General features: G+C 42.2%; 2 protein-coding genes across 10 annotated transcripts in view; one reads left to right on the forward strand and one right to left on the reverse strand.

Annotated features, from left to right (window-relative positions):
* Positions 1 to 25737, forward strand: part of ca12 (carbonic anhydrase 12) — a 90437-nt gene that overhangs the window by 3588 nt on the left and 61112 nt on the right. The window lies entirely within an intron of this gene.
* On the reverse strand, positions 3828 to 16587 carry ciartb (circadian associated repressor of transcription b). Of its 2 annotated transcripts, none has more exons than XM_086029028.1 (6): positions 16322 to 16587; positions 11196 to 11544; positions 10071 to 10146; positions 9423 to 9501; positions 6774 to 6900; positions 3828 to 5289 (listed from the first exon to the last, which is right to left on the reverse strand). In XM_086029028.1, exons 2-6 carry the CDS (start codon positions 11502 to 11504, stop codon positions 4903 to 4905), a joined length of 978 nt encoding a protein of 325 aa, XP_085885154.1. In that variant the 5' UTR covers positions 11505 to 11544; positions 16322 to 16587; the 3' UTR covers positions 3828 to 4902. The 2 variants fall into 2 exon arrangements, with proteins under 2 accessions (XP_085885154.1, XP_085885153.1); XM_086029027.1 differs by lacking the exon at positions 16322 to 16587 and adding an exon at positions 14174 to 14670.

Consider the following 25737-nt stretch of genomic DNA (forward strand, 5'->3'; position numbering starts at 1 on the left):
TAGTTGCTTGCTGATGATGTGGTGGTAAATGTCTTCAAATGTCGACTTTATCCCGCTCTCTCTCATATATGGAATCAATCTTTTGTAACGCTAAATTGAGATGCATTGAAATATTTCGTGTTGGTTCTTTAAATGGTTCCCTGATGATGATCCATTTATCAATCTAATATAAAATAACCTACTCTAATCTAATCTAATCTAGATTATCGAACCACGCAACATCAGAGTTGTCTGCATAAAGATCCACAGTGAATGACAATGCTTGTAAATCTGAGATAAGACCTTTTGGATATAAAATCAATGGCAAAAACTGAGCATCACAATGCTCGGCATGCAGCTCGTATCAGTGATCAATGCGCAGTAGAGTGAAGACGCAGCTCAGGCGAACACAATTATCCCACAGCAATATCATTGAGGGACAACACTGATTTACTGCCATCAATAAACTGTGCAACAAACTTCTAAATAATAAATAAGATTTGCTATTGATCAGCTCCCGTGCAAGCAGCGCTTATCTGATTAACCAATATTGAAGCGAAGATTTGCAAACTGCCCTTAGCTGTTTTAGCAAACCACTGAGAAAGCATGTATAGATTGCAGTGGATTGTTCAGATTAACCTGCAAGGGGATATTTTGAATTAATAAAGATAATAATTAAAGAAAAGAAACGATTAATTGAAAATTCCATTATTCATAATAATCTAAAAATATATCTAATCATAGAAAAATGTTAGATTTTATTATTTTTTCCCCCCTCGAAACCTGAGCACTCCACTCAACGGCCAAATCAAACAGTAACTCTCAGAGCTGTTAAAAAAAGATCCAGATAATAATCTCTTCTTTAGATTAAAGTATTAATGTGATAATCTATTTGTTGAGTTTATAGTTCTGAGTGATGGCAGTGCGGTGGCAGCATGCAGTTTTGACAGTTCTGGCAAACCTCATGATGACAAGCATATAGAAAACAGATGGGTAGTTTCACTGGAGGAGCCGATTACAAACTCTCCATTGGAAATCATTGAACATTGCTTATAACGTCCAAAAACGGTGATCAATTGGCACCAAAATTTATGTGGACATCCTTACTAATGACCACTTCAACATATCAAAAGAATTAACCTCTCCATGGCTTATTTATGAGAATGAGCAAATGTGGAAGTGAGCAGAGCTACATAGATTTATGCTGGGATGAGCGCACACTGCTTCTTTGCTTAAAAAAAAAAACACTTCTTCTTTGCTGATCACGGTTAGGACGGGCGACGCATTAAACACTAGTCAGGATATTTACAGAGACTGAAGTGGGAATGAGTTGATGTGCATATTTATTTGGATGAGGAATGGCCACAGTTTTTTGACCGACAACACGCCGTGGAACGTAACAGCCGAAACGGTATGTTCCAATGCGGCCACACTCAGCTGTGCAGTCAGCCTTCTCGCTGGAACTTTTTGTTTGCTGAACACTGACGCTTGTTCAATGTGGTCTTACCTCACTCTCACGCCGCTTAACTCACGCCGAAGCTGGCTAATCTGGATACAATACATGCCAAAATGTTAGAAATACATCCCAGTATGATTAAAGCTGTAGTCAATGCAAGCATTTTTTTTTCAAGAATATGTTCCATACAAGCGCACTAGTTGATTCAGGGCATTCTGATAAATATTGTGTTTGTGGAATAAATGTTAATCCACTAATTTTTAGGCATCTCTGGGGGCGGCCATTTTGTCTTCTGTCGACTGAAAATGACCTCACAATTGCTCATAACGACCAATCACGGCTGACCTGTTTTTTGGATCTGAGCCGTGATTGGTCGTTGTGAGCAGTTGTGATGTCATTTTCAGTCGACAGAAGTCAGCAGAGGAGCCAGAGGAGCTGTTGTCTCAACTAATTTGCCATAGGTTCATGATTCACTAATATCAATGGAGAACATGTTCTCTATCGCCCATTCCTGTACCTAACTATTAATACGTCTCAGACAGGGTCAGTAAAAACCAGGCATTGTTTTAAAATTGTGTGGCTGTAGCTATTGAAATGTCCAAACGGTTAATCGACTAGTAGCGGGTGAATTTGTCTGGCTCGGGGGGGCTGTTCAAAGCAGGTAGCTCATCAGTTGCATCTTATAAGTTTGCGACACCCGTGATAACCACATGCTCTCAGCCCTTCACAGTATACATGAAGTCAACCTACAAAACTTCACCTCCAGCTTACTGATATGAAGAGTTTGAGCTGGATTTCTCCTGCTTCTTTGTGTGTGGCAGCACTTGAAAATGGAAATAGGTTCCTGCAATGCAGACTGTATGAGTAAATGGTAGCGTGTAGTTTCCTCAAATCTGACTCGACACCATTTCACACTCAGCTTGAGATCAAACCAAGGCCAGCCCTTTGCAATTGGAACCACCAACAATTTGCTCTTTTTATTTCTTGGCCAAGGTGATTTTATATGAGTTTAACAAAAGGGACACTACTCATGCGCTGCCTTTTGTACCTTTTTAGGGGTGGGGGGGCATTAAAAGCCTTTAGATTTAATTTCAAACACAGTATGATTAATGATGACTGGATTCTAAACTTTCCGCAGGAAACATACATGCAAGTTTCCTCCGGGAAACATTCTTCGTGTCCATGTTTTGTTTAGGAGTGAGGTTCAATAAATTGTCTTTATATGGAACTGAAGTCCTTTTAAAGTGACATTTATGTTCCTTGCCCTTTTGTGCTCTGCGGTTTCCGAGCACGTCATGGGCCTAGCACGTTCACCAGCGTGGCTGTATCACAATGTGCACAATGTGTGATCTGTTCCATTCCACCGTGCCGTGAGACAGGTGCTTTTTTTTTTGTTTTTTGTTGACGCAGCTCTTCCTATCATTCAGGACCACTTCCTGTCTGAGAGGCGGATCCGTGCCAGCTGTCTTTGGCTGAATGCACGTGCGCCCAGACCATTAGCCTTTCCCCCAGAGACTGTATCTAGAGTGGCAATGCTGATGCAGTACAGTCTGGATAAAAGATCTTTCTGCATCCTGTGAGTTAGCTCTTTTAATCTAGGGAAAAATGACTCAGAAAGACTGGGATCTTTTTTTTTTTTTTTTAATTAAGATAAAGTATGCGATGTGGTGTGACTTACATATAAGCCTCACGAATCTGTTCGCTGGGTGTGTAATAATATTTGAGATGATATCTGTAGACGTACATTAAGCCTTACAGAGCATCGAAATCCCTCTACCTATAGAGGGCAGTATTCCATTTCACATTAACAGCACTCATTTTCTGAAAGGTCTGTTATGTTATAAATATCTTTTGGCGGGATCTCACATATACAAAGATAATTATGCAGATTAATATTTGTGTGGAATACATCAATCTAGATAATAGTAATACTCATATTTTACCAACATATTAACTTAACAAAATGTTTATTGTAGTTGTAATTTGTAGTGGTGTAGAACTGTATTGCATTATATTTGAATGGTTTCTAGAATTGTCTTAGCTCAACATTAAGGGGCAAAAGATCAACAGTAACTACTAGTTCTGAATGGGGGACAGACTATATTATTTTTATCAATTTTCATTGACTGTAGCCGTAATTCCATAGGAACCCAATACATTTGACCAATAACTACTGTTTGTAATGTAAACGTATCATTCCATTGGGTGCTTTATTGTTTACTGTTTTTGTTGTTATTTTACAAGTTGATAATCATTTTGTTTTTCAAGGTGACCAGGCAGTCTGCTGTAGTCCAATTAGTTAAATAAAATCCATTTAAATTTGGTATTGGTATTAAAATGTAAATATTCTTAAAGCATGTTGTTATAAAGTACTCAATAAGTCAACAGTCAGTTTGCATTGAACAAATATACACACATTTATTTTGAAAGTATAAAATTACACACTATAAAGGCCACTTTTCAGAGTAAATCGTCAACCTCTGTCGGGCTTACACAGGGAACAACCATGCCCCTGATCCTGTCTGAGTTCTGTGGCAAAACATAAGAATTGTTCTACTCCACCATAGAAATGGGTTGGCAAGAACTGAATAATTTACGCTTTCCAACTGAATGAATGGCAGGAGAGTGACAATTCCTGATTTGTACAATCCAGCCTTGGAGCAGGAAATCCCGACACTTCCCTCGCTTTATTACACTGGCGTGCAGGCACAGCTTGACGTTACAGGCACTGTTTGCCTTCTACTGGGAGACTCAAAGTGGGTGGACATTCTTTACAATGGCACCACTAGAGGACCCCCGCGGTGGGAACGTACCCGATCAGGGTGGTTTGTGCTGCACACCTCACTGTTTGTTGCCGGCGGGTTCACTGCAGATCCGCTGAGGTGTCCAGAGAGGGCGAGCGAATGCGTTCACATTCCTACGCTCGCCCGTCAACTGTGATGTGGCGCCCGCTGAGGTAGAAGAGTTGTACCAAAAAGACTTATTTTCAAAGTATGAAAATGAGTAACAGACACAAAAATAAACTTAAGAGAGTGGAGTCATGAGAAGGAGAAAATAATGTCACATTTCAGCACAACAATACGTAGACCGCTGCCGACTGTTCACCTCGCAGGCAAGATGGCGCTTTCACAAACACTCAAACGGAACCGTCGGACCTACAGTGGGACGCCACTCCAGTTAGGGTGAAATTGCTCTCTTCCCCACCCTAAAAAATGCTACCCAAGTGTGCAAATGACAAAACAAAGTCAACAAAAAGGGAGCTATAGCAGTCTTGTCAGAGAGGGCACATTTCCACACATGGTACAACATGTTTGTCTTCCACACTAAAAAGTAAACTTGTCACGTCCCTTTTGAAGGCTCAGGTATCCCCTGAAGGCTGGAATGGGTGAAGCAAGCTAAACTGGCCTCCCTGGTAGAGTAGTCAAGGCTCTGCTGCAGGGTAAGCAGCCCCCCAACCCCAATGAAGACTAGGACCAGCTGCTGTCCGTCAAACCTGACGTCTCCTTGCGGGTGATGATGCTTTCTGTCGATTTGAGGAGGCGCTCTAGACACGGCGCGTTGATTTTACCCGGCGGAGGCCCTCTGGGCACAGAGTCCGTGCTAGCGGGGCTATCTGTGCTGGAGGACACGGCGCTGTCCTGCGTTAGGTCTCTACGGGACGCCACATGCCGGGGAGTGGCCTGGGCCTGCTCCGCTGTTGGGGAGCAGATGGGAGACGTGTGGAGCCACTTCAGGTTGCTGGCTGAGTAAGCTCCGGGAGGTGTGAGGTCGGTGACTCGCAGGGGTTTGGCGGCCACCGGAGTATCGCTGATGGTGACGGGGCTCACTGTTGCAGTTGGTGTCACTGGGGAAAACTGCGGAGGAAATAGAGACCACGATATTGATTTGCTTAATCGATAAGAGCGTGTTCTCAGCAGTGACTAAAGAATGTGTCCTATCGATTCTGTGTGAGCAGATATTAATGTACAAAGTAATAGAGGAAGTAATGTGTCAAAAATAAAATTGTGCCAAGTCATGCCACCCATATATTTTCTCTAGACATCAGAGACATGAATTGTATGTCTGGTCTCATTTGTTTGTTGGGTGTAGCAGTAAGCAGCATTGCACGCACTGCCGTGACTATTGCGGCATAAAACTGCCTTTGGCTTTCATCTTTTTCTTATGGTTTCTTTATCATGATGCACACATTTTGGCACATTTCTGGGGAAAGTCAATTATCAATAGCCAAAATTAGGCACATCTCACAAGCCTTGAGGCAGAAGTCATCTTTTAGGCCAAGCTAGACATAAAATGATTATACAATGATGAAATAAGATTCGGATTGTGTTTGACAAATTCCCCACACACAAATTCCCCACACACAAATTTCCTTGCCTTATCACGATTAAACAGTAATCCATCGGTCAATTAATCCGACATTAGTCACATTGCTGCTTGCAAATAAAGTCTAATTAACTCTATTATCCGTTTCCATGCTGGCTTTGTTTAGCTCTACAGGTAGTTGCCAACTTGTCTGGTTTCATGCTGTGACTCAAGACACCTGCTAATGTCAAGCTTAGCCAAGCCAGCCATCCATCCATCCATTATCCAATCCGCTTATACCCACAAGGGTCGCGGGCGTGCTAGAGCCTATCCCAGCCGTCTTCGGGCAGGAGGCGGGGTACACCCTGAATTGGCTGCCAGCCAATCGCAGGGCACACAGAGACAAACAAATATTCTCACTCACAATCACACCTAGGGGCAATTTAGAGTGTCGAATTAACCTACCACGCATGTTTTTGGAATGTGGGAGGAAACTGGAGTACCGAAAAACCCACGCAGTCACGGAGAGAGCATGCAAACTCCGCACAGGAAGGCCAGGGCCGGATTTGAACCCACAACCTCTGCCCTGTTTATGTGGACGCCCAAGCAGCCAATAGAATCAAAATGATCCGCTGAAAGATGTAAGCACTCTTCTAGCTGGCATCTTTCACAAAGTATTGGTTATAGTGTATCAACGTAATAGTAGTTACCCAAGAGAAGTGAGGCAATGTGTAAAAACACGAGGGTGTGTTACACCTTGGCAATAGAATGTCACAGAATGTTCTGACCTTTATTATTCCCTTAGGGCCACGCCTTCAAAATTACCTTTTCTCCTCCGTGATTGTTCACATGGAACACGAGACTTTAATACTGTATGTCAGTAAAAATAGCTTTCAATCCTCCCTTAACGGTCTTAGACCAGTGATTGAGTAATAATAGAATTTTAATCCCCATTTCCTTGTGATGTGACCGTATGTTGTTGACAGCAAGGGTTCCTGAAATGAAACAACTTTTTTTTGCAATACCCAAACTGTACCTTCAGTTTCTTGGTAGGAGCAGCTTCCTCTGTGTGGGTGACAGCCAGTTGGTGTAGGTGGTTTACATTGGGGAACCAACTCTTGAGCATTTCCTCCATTTTAAGAATTATACTAATGTATTTCTCCCTGAAAAGGGCAAAGAAACAAAGAGTGAGGAAAAAATGTGATAATTTATGAGCTATGGTTGCATGATTCTGAGTAATCTGCTTGAAATCTTGCCAACCTCCGCAGTGAAATCTTATCTCTCTTTTAAGCTCACACAGGAAATATGCACTCTCAAAGAGGAGAGCAAACAATTACGCTCTTTGAAAAAAAAAAAAAAAAAAAAAAGCCTGCGCTCCATGTGTGGGGAGGAAAATTCTCCTTGGTACATTTCTCACATGTTTGGCTCTCACACGTGGCCTCGTGTATAACAGTTCCACTAGCCTCTAAATTTAAAGCACCAAAGCCGCGATGCTTTCCAACAGCGTCATCATGAAAATAAACTAGTGGCCGTGACGCATTTCTCATCGGAGGCGGGCAGAACATGGCGGCTCTTTAATTTCCAGCCCATCAAAACCAGATGGTGGGCACGGATTAGCCAGTGTCATATGATCAAGACCTTCTTTCCTTACTCCTTTCAGAGCATGTTAAATTCATGCGAAAGATTATCTGTTACAGTAACTGCTAAAAAAGTCACTTTGATCCTATCTGCCATTGTGTGGCTGTTGGAGCTGCCAGCTGGCAGTGCCGAGCCGGCACGAGGGGGGCAAGAGGGGATTTACATCCACCTAACAGCCTCGACCCAGACTATTTACAGGGAGGCTGCCACACCCACTCTTTGTCTCCCTGATGACGGCGGCAGCTGGCAGCTGAAGGCACCAATTAGTGTGTGCTCACTTAAGCTGATGTCAGAGTACCAGCACTGGCAGCACGTTGCATGCAGTATGCCAATTAAGCCACTGTTTCATTCTTAGACATTCAGAGTAATCACATGTACAGTATTGTTACGGAACTGCTGCTTCTGATTCAAATGTACTGCTAGTAGTTAATGAATATTATTGCATACAGCCATTATGGACAGGGAAAGTTTTTTTTTTTTTTACTTGGGCTGTGATTATATTTATTCGGTCTTGAGCACAATGTAAAAGCCCAAAAGATTTGGGGATTATTATTGGATGTTTGTATTTATATTATTAGAACTAGCATCAAACATTTGCATATTAGGTACCACCTGCACATTCTAATACAGAGCTGTATCAAAACCTCTGCCTATACAAAGATCATTTTTGAGAGGTGGTCATTTAAGCATTTTTTTTAATGCTCATGAACACACCTTAAAGTCCACTTAATTTAGATATTTTTCTCATTGAGCTATTTGCTGTCACATTTAGCCACTGTCCATACAAAAGCACGTATATCCATCTTGTTATTTGGCGTTTCTTTTGAAGCTTCCTTTTCTTTGTTTTTCTGAGAAAAATAAATCATATGGAGGGATCTGCTTTTCATTCAACATTTTTTCTTCATTTTTCTCCTCTATTGTGTGTCTTGTACTTTGCTGCACTGAGTCACAACATACCAAATTTCCCAAAGGGACCAATAAAATACTGTGGTTACTGTATCGCTCATGAAACTCAATAGGTACCAAAACAATAGAAATGCCTCTCTTTGAAGTCCAAACTGAACATTGTTATCTTTGTAAAGCCAGATTTTGGATAGACTCTTGTATCGAATCGTATTAGATTGTGCAAGTGTACCTCATGACACGTAAAAGAAAACTATCAGAATACCCAATAACAGACAAATGCTATGACACACACGTACAATAGCATGAAAATGTAGAGAAATGCTCTGCTTTAAGGAGCGGTTATCTCACACGTCATTATAGCGTCTAATCAAGCAGGCTAGAGTGCCGCTCCCACATGGAGCCTTATTCATTTTTAACGAGATGCCCGACTGCAGCGAGACTCTGCAATCTCTGCAGTAAATTTATCCCGAAAGTGTGTGTGGAGACGAAGGGGCGGGGGTGTGGGGGTTACTACCCGCTGTGTGCCATGTGTTGCAGCCATGTTGGAATCGAGGGTGGCAATCACAATTTCTAAAAGTTTTCAGCAGTCATGTAATGCTAATGCATAGTTTGTGGTATATTTATGGTTTTAACTGTTAATATAGGCAATTGTAATCACTTTCTTGGTGATCCCTGTTATTTGTGAATTTTTACTATTTGTGCAAACAGCAAGGGTAGACTTTATGGAGAAAATCCTCAATCAATTATTTTCCCCTAAATCTTAATTCTTCAAGACGTTTTGGAATATTCTATGTTCCCAAATCTGCTGAAGCAGTTCACAAAAAGCCCACCATGTCCTAAAGCCCGTGCTTGGATGAGTTCAGTGTGTGGGGAGAACTTGACCCCATCACACACCTTTGGAACGAGAACAGAGTGTGGGCCGAGTGCGCTCTTGGGTCCAAGTGACCTCTGACTTCACAAATTCACAACAAATCCCACAGGTGCACTCCAAATTCTTAAAGGAAGTCTTCCCAAAATATAGTGTAATGTCCGTAGTATTTTTGTCCATATAGTGAATATAAACAAACATATGCATTGCAATATAAAACAGAGCTTTGTGTCATGTGTTTAAGTCTTTAAGGTGTAAGTTGAGGACACATACCCCAAGTAAGGGTTTTGTAGAACACCCAGGATCCTTTGGATTCGGTCCATGGCAACACTCTCTTGGAAACTGCTGAGTCCTGGAGAAGGAAAATGTTGTAATACAATGAGCAGAGTTGACGGCAGGACAGAGCAAAGTGTGCAGTACAGATGGCGTGCGTAAAACGTGCATTTGTGTGTGTGTGTGTGTTTATGGGATCAAAACAGACTCCTCCTCTCTCTGTGGCAGGGTCACATAAGGTTTTGGGATCATAAAGTGAACAGGCTGTCTGAACATGATGCTATGCTTCCTTGCAGAGGACCTTTCAGCTTCTATCAGACCAATAATTAGGAATGGCTCTCGCCCTGTACAAATGTGGCACACTATGTTCTCACTTCACTTTGCCAGGCATCTCATTTACAGTGATGGCTGAAGTGTGACATTGCCTATTGTCAAGTTGCGAGAAAAAAAAAAAAAAAAAACGTCAAATGTGTTATTCTCCCCTACCCCACGTGAGGCCATTTTGAGAGAGTTGCTTTCCAGTTAATAATGTGGTATGTATATATTCGCTAAAACATGCACAAACACACACGCAGACACACCCCCACACACACACACACACACAAACACACACACACACACAAAGTAAATAAATTAGAGGAGACTTACGTTCTCTGTATCTCCCTGAACGAAGGCCATTCAAGATTGACGACAGTGGCTGAATGTAACATTGCAGCTCCATGCACTAAAAACAATAACACATCGGTTTGAAATTGTCTTTAGCCTCGCATACACAAAACAGTTCGATACGGTTTGTGTTCCATTCACGTTGCCTCAATAACATGACACGTGACCCGTTTCAAATTTTGGGCACTTTTGCATTGGGGGTCAGAAACAGGAATAGTGATTTAATGACTTTTAGAAATGTGTTGGATCGGGTGGAATTGATGGGGTGTACTTGAACGTCTCAAGCTAGTTTTTGGTCTAAAGAAGAAAACAATGACATCTACTGTGGGAAGTTAAGCTTTACCCATGCAGTCCTCAAAGATGACATTAATCCGCACCATATAATTTTTACATCAAAACTAGAATTCAGAGATAAGTTTACAAACTGTAGTGGTGTGGTACCAAAAAGGTGGAGCCAGAGTGGGCCCTCTGTCAATAATTTAAAAAAATCATCACTACCATGCAGAAATGGGAAAGCAATGTTAAAAACACTGAACTCATCTAACAAACCAAACACTCATTATGCTAAGAAGAAAGAACCCACAATGCTCAATGTTCTCTGTAGTTCTCCTGTCCTTTGTTTACTGTATTGAGTTCTTCTTGATGAGTAATAGGGAACACTGTGTTGTGATGATATGTCATTCTGTTTATGAAGCAGACGTAGCTATAACCATCATGCCTTCACCAAACAGGATGTAAACACAAGCAAGACCAGCGCTAACTGTTCCAACCTGTACTTTGACGAGCTCAACTGGTTTGGACCACTTGGTTGAAATGTGGAATAAATTAATGAAACTTTTAATGGCTATTCAGTTGAAACGGTTAACAGTTGCTAGACATGACTCAGCCCCCGTGTTTCTCCGCCCCTTGTCCTGTGGATAGGATTTATAGTAGGAAAGATGACTAATTCAGCTGACACTGGTGAGTTGAGGTGGGTCTTTACCGCGCATCATGTCATTCGTGAGGCACTTGTAAAAACGTCACGCAGTTGATGCTGGTCAGAGGGCATGGCACAATTTTGGCAACACCAACCAGTGGGAGTTGGATGTGATTCACGGAGGAGCTCACCTTTCGGGTGAAAAGTCGACCCTTCTCGGACTGACTGGAAACGATACGTCCTCCCTCCTCTTCTGTGAAGCTGTGGCGTCGCTTGGTCTTCTCGCCTTGTTGTGTTTTACACAGTTCAATGGAGTTCCTTGCACGTGCTTCGGTGCAGCTAGAAGGAGGCCCCCTTACGGACGCCTCGTGGCTCCAGCGGCTGTCGGTCGAAGGAGCATCCGACTGGTTGTGAAACCTCTCTGACTCCTGTTCGCTGGTGCTGTCCTCAGTGTCGCTAGCGAGCCAGTCAATGGAGTTGTCCGAATCTGTAGCAGACATCCTTGGCTGCGGGTTTTAACTACCATTGACCATCACTGACCTGAAACAGAGAGTTGCCTTTAATGTCTTTAAACAGTACAATGCTCTTCCACTACTGTATATTGCAGTTCCTTATTCATGACCGTGCTACATTGCAGATTTTCAAGTGGTCTTTTTCTTGAAAAGTGTATGTGATTGTCAAATGTATGTAATATGTCGAGCAATGCCTTTCATTGCCGATTACAAAAACTGATCACCCGTATTCTCGTGTGTAGCAGCCTGCAGTCAACTCAGGACCAGCCTGTGAGCAGTGTAGCGTGACTTCTCCTGTTTTTTGTATAACAAAAGGGATGGAAATTTGAGTACAATGTTTTTTTTTTAATCTGATTTATCAATGAATTAAATAACTGACGGATTAATTAATGAGTAGCTCTGAAAAATGTGCAGCTAATCCATGTGATCGGTATCGGAATCTTTATCGGCCATTCTCACCCATGTATGATTGGAATCGGCAGCATAAAATCCTAAATCGGAACACCCCTGTTTGGAAGGTTTATAATAATTGTAACAGCTACTGCATGCTAATTTCCATGCCAGTGTATGGCATTTGGGCATTGTTAGCATGATGCTAGCGGACTTTAATTTGAGAAAATTACAATGTATGATTTGGTTGAATATGTTAGTGTTTAAATATACAATTTTTAATGCTCTAGTTTTATGTCAGTTTTACAGTAAACTTCAACTGGGAGTGACAAATAACTTGAAGCAAGCTTTCTACTTTCAAGAACTGTTCGAATGAGAGTGTAAAGCGGTGTAAAGTTCACTGCAAATGTGTTTAAAGTGTGCGGGGGAGGGGGGGTAAAATTGATAAAAAGGTTTTATATGGTCTGTACACTGGATATTTTCATCTGTTGCGGGCGGGTCTGGAATGTATCCCCCACACTAAATGACGATTCACTAGAGATGAAACCTAAAAGTGTTCGACATGAAGCCTAAAACTGGATAAATTGACCAACATCTCCAACTCACTGAATTTGAAGGCAACATGAGCAGATGGTGATGACCACATCCACCTGTTTGTTTTGCAGACTTCACACCTCGAGCCAGTAAACACACAGTTTAGTCTGGCACTCACCCAAAAGCCTACACAGCAGTCCTGTGCATCGCACAAATTGTTCCAAATCATCATCATGGTGACATCCCAGTCTCACAACTGGACAAACGGGAGCGTTCTGACACATTCGGTCTCAGTCAGCAGGCCTTCTAGCTGCTTGCTTGCTCTGCACTCATTCATAAACATTGTTTGTTTTTTCAAGGAGGGGGCCAGGGGTCTGCCACCATGGTGACCACTGGCTCAGACGGCCTAACTCCACCCCCTCCCATCAACACAAGTGACCCTCAGATTTGGTGACCAAAAGAGTGAGATGTCTCAGAATATCACTTTTTGGTGGATCTGTTCGCCTCTAAACTGTTTCCTCAGTGATTATCAGATCTCGCGCCATGTGCAGAAAACAAGAGAAACATTTTGAGCACACTGGATTATTTTGGGGTAGGCGAGAATGCTTTTGTGTCTGCCATGACTCTCACTTCCTGCGAAATTTGTTGGGATAGAGGGTTAATTGCTCCCTGGTTCTTTGTCCCCTCTGATCTTATCTGTCAAGTGACAGGGTGGAGCAAACCTCTGCAGATTCTACAAGCGTAGACAAACCGAAAAACACATAAAATGACCTGGGAAAATGTTTGGGCAGTGGCCAGGTTGCTGCGCAACAGGGCAAACAGCTGCGGTGGACAAGTGAGACAGAAATCAATTGATAGTGCAGTTCAGACAGAATAAAACCAGAAAATATTCACTTCCAAGGCCAGAGACATTATACCGAGTAACAGAGGACACACATTTACACCATGCCCTTGTGTCAAGTGTCTGCCACCGCCTACATAGTTTAATAATCTCATAATCTCATTTAATCCAATAATGCTACACTATAATCCTCGTCTGTACTATAAATTAGGAAGAACCAAAATGGGGAAAGATAGCAACACCCTTTAAATGCCTTAGAAGCATTAACTAAAACTACGCTGATACGACTGAATGTATAATTTAACTTTGATTGGTTCACACACCTGACACAGGCGTCAAATTGCAAGTCCTAGGCGTATTAACAGTATAACACAGTAAAAACAATACATATCGAAGATTAAGTATTCAATCTCTTTAAAACCACATTCAAAATCTGGATTTACCTGTGTAGGTGGGGCTCTCCAATTGAGATGCCCCCGCTTAAACCACCTAAAATGTAAAACAATCCATTTTCCATGTTTAAAAAGAAAACAAACCAGAACAATCTTGTTTACTCACCAAACGCAAAAAGCAAAGGTAAATTAGGTCCTATCGACCAGTGTTCAGACACAATGGACTTCCTCATCAGTGGCGCTCGTAAATTTGGCAACGTGCAGTGAGATTATACAATAGAAAAGCACACGAAGACACACAATGAAAGAAACTATTATAATGAAACTACCATACCACGCGTCTTGCTATTCATCCTACTACACCCGGCATTTGTCTCGCAGGCAGTGAATTCCTCTGAAGGATTTTGAGTAAATTGTTAAAAATTATGAACACATTGGTTTTTTTTTTTTATCCTGACAGTGATGTTTGAACGTGTGTTGCATATGAAGTGGACACGTACCTTCCCACTGTGGAGCGGACCGGTCCTGTTCCTTTGTTCAGCGGCGTGAATATAGCGCGTCTTCGGAGCTGGAGCTAAGCAGACGTGCTGTACGTGCTCCGAGCGAATGCAGAGGTCTTGCGACCCAACGAGTAGCCCGTGTTGCTTCTCCCGAGACAACGTGTCTGCGGGGGCGGAGCCATGCACGGATGACTCGCCCATTTGCTCCGGCGGAGGGCCCGGCTGACAAATGGGCTTGGTCGCTTCGAGCAGGACTCGCGCGATAGGCTAAACTGGTTTACATATGTAAATGAGATGCAAATGATACAAACACGTGAACACGCGGCTCGGTTTCGTTTCGGCTGGGCGGAAAGTCAAACCCCTTTTTTTGGGTGGGGGGGCGAGAGGCATTCCAGAAGCGTTCTTTCTCGTTATGTCATCTGGACACCATGGTGGCTGGCTTTGTGGCGCAGCCTTTTAAATGTACAGTCAGCAAGTTAAAGAACGACTAGTACTAGTAAGAGTTTGCAATTTGAATTAGCTGGTTGTTTTATTAGACAAACCACCTTTTAGTTAATTTAACAGTTGAGTAATTATGTGATTATTACATTCAAAGGGACATATTGTGGAAAATACACTTTTTGTAAAAAGTAAATATTTATAAATACAGTAACAATAATATTTATCCAGAGTGGCAAAAATGCTCTCACTCTACTCTTGTCACTCTGTAGGTGAAATCAACCCAAATACATTTTTTTCAAGAATATGTTCCCAGCAGGCCCACTAGTTGAAACACGCCACTGATTAATATTGCATTTGTGGAATATGAGTTAAGCAGCAAAATCCACCCCCTTTTTAGCCATTTCAGACCATTTTGTCACTTGTGTCGACTGAAAATGGCATCACAACTGCTGAGGGCTCAGGTAACGACCAATCACGGCTCAGCTTCAGAAAACAGATCAGCCGTGATTGTGGGAGGAAACCGGAATACCCAGAGAAAACCCACGCATGCACGAGGAGAACATGCAAACTCCACACAGGGAGGCCGGGGTGTATGTATGTATGTATGTATGTATGTATGTATGTATGTATGTATGTATGTATGTATATATGTGTATGTATGTATGTATGTATATATGTGTATGTATGTATGTATGTATATATGTATATGTATGTATGTATGTATGTATATATGTGTATGTATGTATATATGTGTATGTATGTATGTATGTATATTTGTGTGTGTGTATATATATATATATATATATACATATATATATGGATATAGTGTGCCTTAGTTCAATAAGGATTGGTAAATTCTGCAGTCCACCATAGACTACCAATGTCTGTTTATTTGTCACAGTCCACAAACCAACAAGATGTCTGTTAATAACAAATAGATGGAAAAACTAATTCAGCCTTTTATTTCATTTTATTTGACTTTTGTCACAAGCTCCGCCTTGGCGGAAGTTTGCGCCCCACTGTATTATGTGTTTACGCACAACACTTTAATATATCTGCCTGCCTGAATGAAAAGCCCCCTCAGTAAGGCCAGACGAGCATGCCGAGCCTGGAGGCGCAAGTGAGTCATGAAGACTCTCTCTGCAAACGTGATCACGTGTGCCTGAGATAACACGAAGTCAAACACCAGCCTCATGTCCTCGGCTCCCATGTTTGGCGTAACCAAGCAAGTTTAAGAATGTGTCTCCCTTCACACTGAAAGTGATTTGGCTTACAAGTGAAAATGAGTCTTTAGCAGCTCATTAAATGCAGAACGACATCTGGTAATCAGACTTTTGACAGCATCTTGTGGAGAAGTTTTTTATTTGAGGGGGCTCTCCAAAACCATGTTTGAAAGTTGTACAATTCAGGTTTCCCCCAGCACAGTAGCTTACATTGTGTAATGATAAACTCTGATCAGGCTTGGTTTTCACCGCTGTGCAGGTGGGTGGAAGGTTGCAATAGCTGTGTCAGTTGTGATGCATTGTGACACAAGGAAACTTCAAGGGGGTCAACAAAAAGGAGGAATGCGACACAATCCAGTGCTGCATGCTGACAATCCAATTTTTGCCTTAATCAATTACTTGCAATGAACTGCAGTACGTCCGGTTCCATCCTATTAATGGAAGGTTGCCCAAAACGTTATGGATGATTGTATTGGTACTGTACCTTTCTCCCCTTGATGACGTCTTTAGGACTGTCCTGTCCTGTCCTGTTATGTCCTGAACTGAACTCCACTACACCCTGAGGTCCAAAAGCCCCACACCCACAGACGTTATTTTAAAGCCGCATCATGGCACAGCCAGCCACTCTTGTTGATTTTTAATTGAGCTGTAAGGTGGTTTCACATGGTTTCCCGTCGTTGTGCCGTCCAAGCCCAGATCCTCCGCTGACCACAGACTTTGTGACGACACAGAGCTTCCGAGCAAACTCTCATTTCCCCTTTTTGTCTTCAAGGCCTCCAAGTGAATGCATCATTCCCCTCAAAGCACAGGAAACAAGACATTTTGGATCAAAGCATCAGTTCACGCACACACATGAATTACTTCAAGGCCTGGGTCAATATAAAAAAATGGGTCTGTCTTTGGACACTGACTGACCCTTATTGTATTTTTAATTTACAATGGCGAGTGCGTATATAGGACAGTCATTGGCTACTAAATGGAGACGCCCGTTTTGCTGACGATTGACAAATGAAGGGACACTTTTTAAAAATGACAGAGGTGGATTTTCGTCCGTCAGAGTAATCGTGACTAACCGCGTCCATCTGCGGACCTCTCAGTACGTCAATGATGGTCCCGACTGACGGACCGATGGACTTCTGACCGACCTAACTGACGATTACAATTCGGTTCATCACAAAAAATGAGGGACTGACGAATGACGGACATGTCCCCAGGCTGATGACAGATGATGAATGAGGGACCAGCAAAATTTAGTAAAATGCCCACCTCTGGATATTTGCAAATTCATATTTTGTTGAGCTGAAAGAATTACTACTTAGTACTATTCAGACTTTAATCATTTTACAGTGCCGCCTTGAGATACGAGTGACCCGATTTACGAGTTCTTCTATATACAATATCCATATCATTTGAACATTTTTTTTTGCTTTGATTTGCCAGCACAGATTTGAGAGACGAGCGCTGTATGGTGGCAGCGAAGTCAGTTCAACTCATGTCACCATAAGCAGCAGTTAATTCATCAAATAAGAGGCTTCAAGCTGATTCATGCCACTCCTTGTGGACATTTACTGTTAAAGTAAACATAAAACAAAGAGAATTACATGTTGTCTATTTAAAATTGCCTTAGGAAAGTCAGCTTAGTTTAACGCTAGCGAACAATGCAAAGCACCATTGACATGCTTAGCATCGGTAGTCCTGGTTTTAGAAGTAATGGATATGTGAACACGGTGACTACTGATTACAAGACAGGTTTATCTTCGCTGAAATTCTGTCTGCGCGAGTGTAATATTTTACTGCCTCCTGGTGGCCAAAGTGGGCTCACCAGAAGGAGTAGCACAATGATTTGGAATGCAGCATTAAATCGTGATGCACAAACTGTTTAATTCTTTATATTTAGTTTCATTATATTATGACTTTGTTTTTTATAAAGCACAATATTATAGCATGCTATTTTTCCTCATTAAAACGACAAATACAGAAAAACCTTTTTGGGCGTGGCTGGAATGAATGAATGCATTTCTGTAAATTTCAATATGAGTGTTTTGAGTTTTGAACATGGTCAGAGAACAATTTATGTCAAGGCACCACTGTATTCATAACAATGACAAACCAGTATATTATCAAATTTCACGTAATCCATTGTAATTTTTTCTTTCTTACTCTAATTTACTTTTATGAACTTTCTTCCTCTGATCAGCTGGGAGAAATCCTGGGGTTTGACTGACTCTTAGTGACATCCATTTTGACCTCAGTTTAAGTCAGCAAATATCATCCTTGCCCTATAATGCCACATGGCTGCATATGAATGCAAGGCTGAAGACCAGAATTTCACAGTTGTTCCAATACCTTTTGTTGAACACGGCTTGTTGCAAACGTGGCACTCGTTCACAGTGTGTCACTCAATCCCCCTTTGAGGGAACATCTTTTTTTTATTGGCGCGTTCAGAGTCTAAATGAGTCATGCGACACAAGCTAGCACTGCGATTGTCATTTAGTCACAGAGGATGACTTGTTTTGGTTCCCACAGTTGGCTGCATGCGTCTGCACTTATTTATATAATTTCATTTTCTGAATGAGAGGCAGAGGCGGACTCTCATGCCCGTTTTATGACATGGCAGTCGTGAAACATCTGCCAGATCTTTTCAGGCACGTGTTTGATCTTCGCCACACCTAATCAACAAGACTTTTTATGCACCGTGGCTTTTTTGCAGGGTCTGGTTATATGAATGTATGAATAAAGTCTAAGCGAATAGATTTACTTATGCAAAAGCCTGCAGGCAGCTTCACCTGATCTGAACTCTCCATTCCCGGCCATCACACACCCTCAGCGTCATAACGAGCCGCTACCTGCCAGTGTTCTGCAAGAGGATACGGGCGCATGTGTGAGAGTGTTTGGGTGCTGCTGGCAGGGAGAACATATTTGTGTGTGTGTGTGTGTGTTGTTACCGGCAGCTGGCCACATGATGATCTGTGACTCAGCTCCGTGCACCCTGTCTTAAAGTCGTACTCCCCGCTTGTCATTTGGCCACCATTTAAGTTCAGCTTAAGGCTGGAAGTGAAAGCGAATGGGCGTTTATATGTAACATTTAGTCAAATTACAGTCAACATCGCAATGTAGTAGTATAGTAGTGTTGTAGTCAAGACCGCACCAACCGAGACCAAGACATTATTGAAACGAGAGAGTATTGAGACCAAGACAAGACCGACTTTTGGAGGTCGAAACCGAGATTTTTCTTTTATGCACCTGACAATTTGTGGCTGAAAGTAGACCAAATTTTACTCCTGGAACTGCTTCTAAGTTGTGGCGTGGATGGTGTAATGCAATTTTGGTGAATTTGGTCAAAGTGCAAGCAGTAAGACTCATTCATAAATATGACAACAGCGTGCATTGAACCTTCCGAATCATTGTAGAAATCCATCATTGTAATCGTAATATTGAGTGGGAAAAAATGCTTCAGCCCCAGACTAGCGCAGGAAGCTAGAATGTTAGCAAAAACGTGAGCGACAACAGTGTGGCTCCGACTCTCAGACACATGCTGCGCGTACATGAGTTCATGCAGCCTGTCCGGTCCATTATAGCATGATTATATAATACTTTCGCTATTAAGATTGCCAGAGAGTGAAGAGCCCTCGCCGTCTGCTTCCAGTCACATTGCTATCTTTTGTAATATGTAATGCACATGTCTGTCTCTGCGTCACTCAAGCATAAACTTTTGGCACTTGAGTCTCGTATGTAAACCGCATCGCTAAGCAGAAGAAATGTGACTGCATGAATGCTGTGGGTGGATGTAAGAACAGCACCCATGCCAGTGGCGGGTGGCATGTGTGGCTCAGCCAATAGCGTTTTGGCATGCTTGGTTATGTAGTCAGAAGAGAAGTGACATGAGGTGCATTTTTGTGACTTTTAAAGGGTTGGACTTCAGGCATGCTATCATACTACCCATTCCCTCCTCCTGCCCTTCTCTCTCTCTCTCTCTCTCTCTCTCTCTCTTTACACCCCAACCCCCCACTCGCTCGTGGCTTCCTCCCGACCCAGCTCAGTCACATGTGACTCACCCAAGAAGGAAAACTCCCAAACTATTTTCCAGACAGTTCACACAGAGCCGGTTAGGATGGCCCGGCAAGCGAATCACCGTCAAATATTTTATGGCCCTGTGTGCATGCATGCGCGTTTATGCACGCGCTCTCAAATGTCCGAATTGGTGCCATAGGCGCTCAAGCAACAGTAGGATATCTATCTGCAGGGCTGATCATTACATGTGACTCGGGTATATTTTAACTGGGTTATGTAAGTGCTCCAGCCTGCGCTCTCTCCACGCACAGATGAGGAGAACTACGCACGATGCAGAGGGACTGAGAGCGCACCACAAGCCTCATCTCCACAGCACATTGAATAATCCCCAAGCTCGGGCTGCAGCTTTAACAAACTTGCCTTTTCGACATTTCTATGAAAAGTGACCGGCCTTCTCGATTTATTTGTGATCTCAAATGATGTAACATTTGGAGCAAGTGGCCTATGTAGAAATATTTAAGTGTGAGTGCTTATGTAACAGGATTTGTGATGGCTTTTAAAACGTGAACTTCCCAAAAGCTCTCGTTTGTTTTGCCTGCGGTCGTCATCTCGTGGCAGCAAAACAAATACCGAAAGCCAATAATTCTGTTTTAATTGGATGCAGACAGATGATCGTTGAGTGACTGGAGTTGAGGCTCCTTCGTGGGGATGAGATGAGATGGCTGATGACCAAATTTATGTCCCCTGTAAAACTACCCACGCTCCCTCTGCTAGCACTTCAATGGAATCACCGAGTGGGCGTGTGAGATCTCCTCTTGAAGTGATGTGACAGTGATCAAGACTGTTTCATAGCAATTAATTTCATATGCCTCTGCGCGTGTGTGTGTGTGTGTGTGTGTGTGTCCATTATTAGGCCTAAGAAATTGTAGTTAAGATTGTTGTTGTTGTGTAAACAAAAGGCTATTGTAGGATTTGGCCCTCTTCTGCACTATCTCTCTCTGTACTGTGCTACTCACAGTTATCTTCCAATCTTCAAAATTGCAGGGGTTGTTTGACTTCATCAGCACAATAGCCCTACTGATTTTCCTATAATTAGGGTATCTCACCCAGAATCAAAGGTTAACTTTGTTAGTTAATGTCAAATGAGTGGGTGTTTATTAAAGATGGACGAGTGTCGGTAACCGGCCGATGCCAGCCTTATTTTAAGTTATTGGGTAATTGTGGAGGGTACCGGACACTGATACTTCAGGGGGAAAAAATCTGACACTAAGTCTTCCTCGGCAGTAGTTGGCGTTATACTGTGGCAGTTTGACACATTGGCAAATCATGATCTGCGTCAGATATGTAAGGTCTTTGTTCACAATTTTTTGTCATTGTGTTAAATGAAATGTTATATATCAAAAATACTAGAAGTATTGGTACTCCGTATCAGTGAGTACTCAGAGTGAATACTCATACTGGTACCGAGCTGAAAAAAACCCTCTTTTGTTAATGATCAATGGTCCCAAATTTTGACTCCTTCGAACTTTCTCAGGCTGTTTCTGCTGTTCGGAGCAATGACCGCCTATCATTTCAAACAGGCTTTCGTTAGCGTTTCCGTCCACCAACTTCGACCAACTTCCACTTGCACCCCTCGCTCCGCTGGGCGATAATAGAAACGAAAGAATCACCGTGGCATGGAAGCCTCACTGCGGCCGGACTAAACACATTTCCTTTTAGGACCGGGAATCTGTCAAAAAGCCTCGGCGGTGGCCAACAGGAAACGGTAGCCTCGCCGCGGACATTGAAGCCTCAGTGCGAAAATAGACAATAGACGATTCACGAAAAATTGGCTCCCGACTATGCTTAGCTCATCGATTTTTTTTTAAGTTTCCCCATCTATCGTTTATCGCCTACAAAATGGGAATGCCCATGTCTGGTCTTGTGTCAACAGTTATTAAGGTGTAGGTTGTGTGGGAGGGGAGGTTTGTGTCTTTGCTATGCAAAAATGGTTAAGTGAAGGTTTTGACAGCTGGCTGTTAGTCAAACACCCTGCTGGCTTGTTGTCACATCTTCCAGCGGTCTACCTCATGAATATACAGTAGCTGAGGTAAGTAAATGGCGTTCATTTAAAACAGGTTAGGTAAGATTCACTACTACTCAACCACATGGTTTAAGAGGTTACAGCAACATGGTAAACCAGTGATTAGAATTCTTCCTCGATGTTCTGAGGCTCTAGGTTCAAACCCTGCCTTTGGGCTTCCTATGGAAAGTTGCATGTTCTCCTCGTGCGTGTGTGGATTTTCTCTGAGCTTATTCTCACATTCCAAAAACATGCGTGTTGGTTTTGTTTAAGACTCGATATTTTCCACAGATTTGAATATGAGCGTGCAGGACTGTTCGTGGCCTGCGATTGGCTGATGACCAATCAAGGGTGCACTTTCGGCCTCTTGGCCAAAGTCAGCTGGGATAGGCACTCGATGGATTACATTCTTTCATTTAAAATTATAAAGTGAATATCAGAATTCAGTTCAAAACAATGTCTCAGATGTGCATGAACATCTAATCGTATTTCCATGACATTACTACAGTATAAACGTTGGTCATATGTTGAAGTTTATATGCCTGGTCTCTAATGATCTCGTTTTAGCCGAGGCATTAAATAAGAGGAAGAGATGTCTTTATTTTTCAAGGGGCATGTTATCATAGGGTCACAAGCCATGCATACATATTTACATATTTCAAGTTTAAGAACTTCAAACAAATTATATATAACATTCATATGTATGAGACAAGGCCTGTTATTGTCCAAAGTTGCATAATGCATGCAGAGTCTCACAAGGTCACACCGGTGTGCTGCTCCGTTGATTTCTTGACATCTGTTTTTTTGAAGCAATGCTGAGTGGTGTTAATAGTCATCTGTCTTCCAATGCTGACCTCACACTCACCTTGTTTCTGCAGTAAAGTAGCAGACCCGCTTTACTCTTGTGTTAGGCTTTCTACTTACTAGTCCGTGAACCAGTCAGAGCACAGAAATCTCAAGGAAAACATTCAATCGAAATATTATAGTAGGATTTTTTTTTTTTTTTTTCACGCGCAAACACGTGGCTTTGGCCGTGCCCTAGATGGGAACGATCTTCCTCCCCACCAATAGCAGCCTCAGAGTGCCATTTGTTTTTTTGGTTGTTTTTCTTTCTTGTATGACGCTGCTCCAGTCAAGCACTTGCATAACATTTGAAGGCATTCAAACGTCTCTTTTGCACCTGGCATCTCCCCAATATAGCGAATGTTGTAGAGAGGTCTCATCAGTGCCTTTGCATCAAACGTTCAAAAATGACTCACTCTTATACAGTTTAACCTCTGAAGTCAAATACCCTTGAGTTTGAACGGTTCAAAATTAGGAAAAGGCATTTGACACATTTCCTTGATCCTCAGTACTATTTTTAATCAGATGGGATTGGGAAATATTCTCTGTGGGGTGTGTCTGTCAACTTCTGGTTGCAGGCAAGCACTGATCTTCATTTAGTTTCAGTTGCTTTAAGAATATTCAATCAAGAATCAGTCTAACACAGTCCACCAACTTCTCATCAATGAATCTGCCTCTGTCGCACAAAACTTTCATTCTAACTGTCGTCACACTTGTGAGCATCAGCGATCTTTGTACTTGTTTTGCTTTTTATCGGTGGTTTTTGTGCCATTTTTTGCCATAGACGTATTCCAAAGGACAAACTTCAGAGGACCAACTGTGTGCCGATACTTTTGTCAACATATGCATCATCACTTGTTCTCAAAATTCAAACAAAACGTAGTGATGTTTTTACAGATTGCAGCGGTTGACATATTGTTGTGACAATTAGAAATGTCGCAAATGACACAAGGCACATCTGTGACGCATTTACAACGGCATTTGAAAGTCTGCATGCTTTTACGCGTAAGGTCTAGCATATGAAGTATGTGTACTGAGATGAACTCAATCCATCTGTTGACTTTCTGGCAAATCCATTCAGCAGCCTAGTTGGAATACGATTGAATTATTGCAGCTCCATTAAAAAAAAAATAATAATTTAGGCGTTAGCTCTAGTAACAGCATAGAGCAATACGATTGAATTATAGCATCAACATGTTGTTGTTTTTTCGGCGGTTGCGCTAGTAACAACATAGAGCTAGGATAAGTGCCTTTGGGGTTAGATAAGGTGACTGTGGGCGGGACTTGTCTGGGGGAGGGTGAAAGGCAGGTGGCTGAAATGGCTGCTGCAGAACTCACAGTCGGGTCCGACTGACCGCGGTTCTGACTTCCTGTCGCTGCTGCTGTGTCCTGTCCGCAGATCACCCTGTTGCAACTCTCTGCTTATTCTGGCATCCACATGACACCCCCACCAGCCCCCGCCTCCCCCACCCCCACCCCTTACATACCTTCCATCACTCTGCATACAGTACACTAATCCCCTTCATGATTCCTCACTAGCGTTTCCTTTTAAAATAGTCCTTTCACTCATTCCTACAGTCATCATTTGCATGTCTCCTTACATGTCTTGTCATGTCTTACATGCATGCAGTCATCCACCGTCTTCCTAATCGCCTATAGGCCAGTACGATGATTTTAAACAGGCTTCCGTTAGCATTTCCGACGACCAACTTTGACTAACTACAACGTGCTTTCACTTAGTTTGTATTTTTATATCTTACTGCATTTATTTTGAACTACATCAATAACATAACTTTGTCATGGAGCTGTAAAGGTTTGATTGTATTTCCATTCATTTCAGTGGGAAATATTACATTGGTTTACAAACATTTTGGTTATTTAATTGAAGGGGTTATGGAACTAATTAAATTCATAAATGTATTAAAATTCCACTGCAATTGAATTAGCAAGAGAAGCCATATCTCAGTTTTATCTGAACTGAATTATTTTAGTAATTTGACTGAATTAGTATCAATGAAGTGAAAACCTGCTCTCCGACTGATTTGATGATGAAAAAAAAAAGGTCCAACACCTCATCTGAATCTGAATTTGGAGATGTTCACTTAAGACCAATTGCAAAATCCAGGTTTTTTGCCAGGGCAATGTGTGTGTTTACTCCTCCACCTCTCAAGAGACATTAACTAGGTCAAGCGCAAACGAATCAGCCGGCAACCTAAAGAGTGGTAATGACAGGGTGTGGGAGGTGGAGGGGTTGGGGGGATTCAGTGGACTTTGAGCCAAAATCTCCTACTCAGGATAAAAGAAAATATATATTGTGGCACCTAATTGTGGCTCAAGCCTCCTCTATGGCGCGTTAACTTGCCATGGAGGTCTAAATCCACTCGCCTGTGGGGACCCAGTTTAACAGTTTAATGGTCACACAGCTAATTATGCTTCACCACAGACTAAGCCAGCCACTCAAGGACACTCAGCTGTTTATCCGGCACTAAATCCCTGTTCACTGCAAGCTCCAGGACTTTTCAAAATGATATGTTTTCTGTTCCCATAAAGAGCCAAGTCTTAATGTTTTTGCATGTGACCCCACAGGCGATTTCACGCAGTGTAGGTTGGAACACACCCCAGCGAGGCCCGTCCTCTCTGCGGTGTTGTAGTCTGAATGACGCAGCTGGTAGTGAGATTGAGGGTGATTTCCACAGCAGATTCAACTTCTTTGTTCCTCTTCAAAATAAATGTCTGCAAGTGTGCCTATTCAACCTCAATAAATAAAACTGAGGTTTTAGTTGTCACGCACCTTTTCATTTTGTCTTGTAAGTGATTTTTAAAAAATGTTTTATCTAATCTTACTTTCTTTTAGTTCTTAGCTCCTTTTATTGTTTTGTCCTTTAGCCTCGTTGTTTCTTTGTTTTTAGCTAGTTTATTTGGTTGGGTTTAGTTTTTTTTGCTTTTAGCTCCAGTGTTTTCTCATGGGGGGCTTCCAGGCTGGG

Source organism: Filicampus tigris, chromosome 4 (assembly GCF_054856515.1).
Source record: "Filicampus tigris isolate MCC_2025a chromosome 4, RoL_Ftig_1.0, whole genome shotgun sequence".
Taxonomy (NCBI): domain Eukaryota; kingdom Metazoa; phylum Chordata; class Actinopteri; order Syngnathiformes; family Syngnathidae; genus Filicampus; species Filicampus tigris.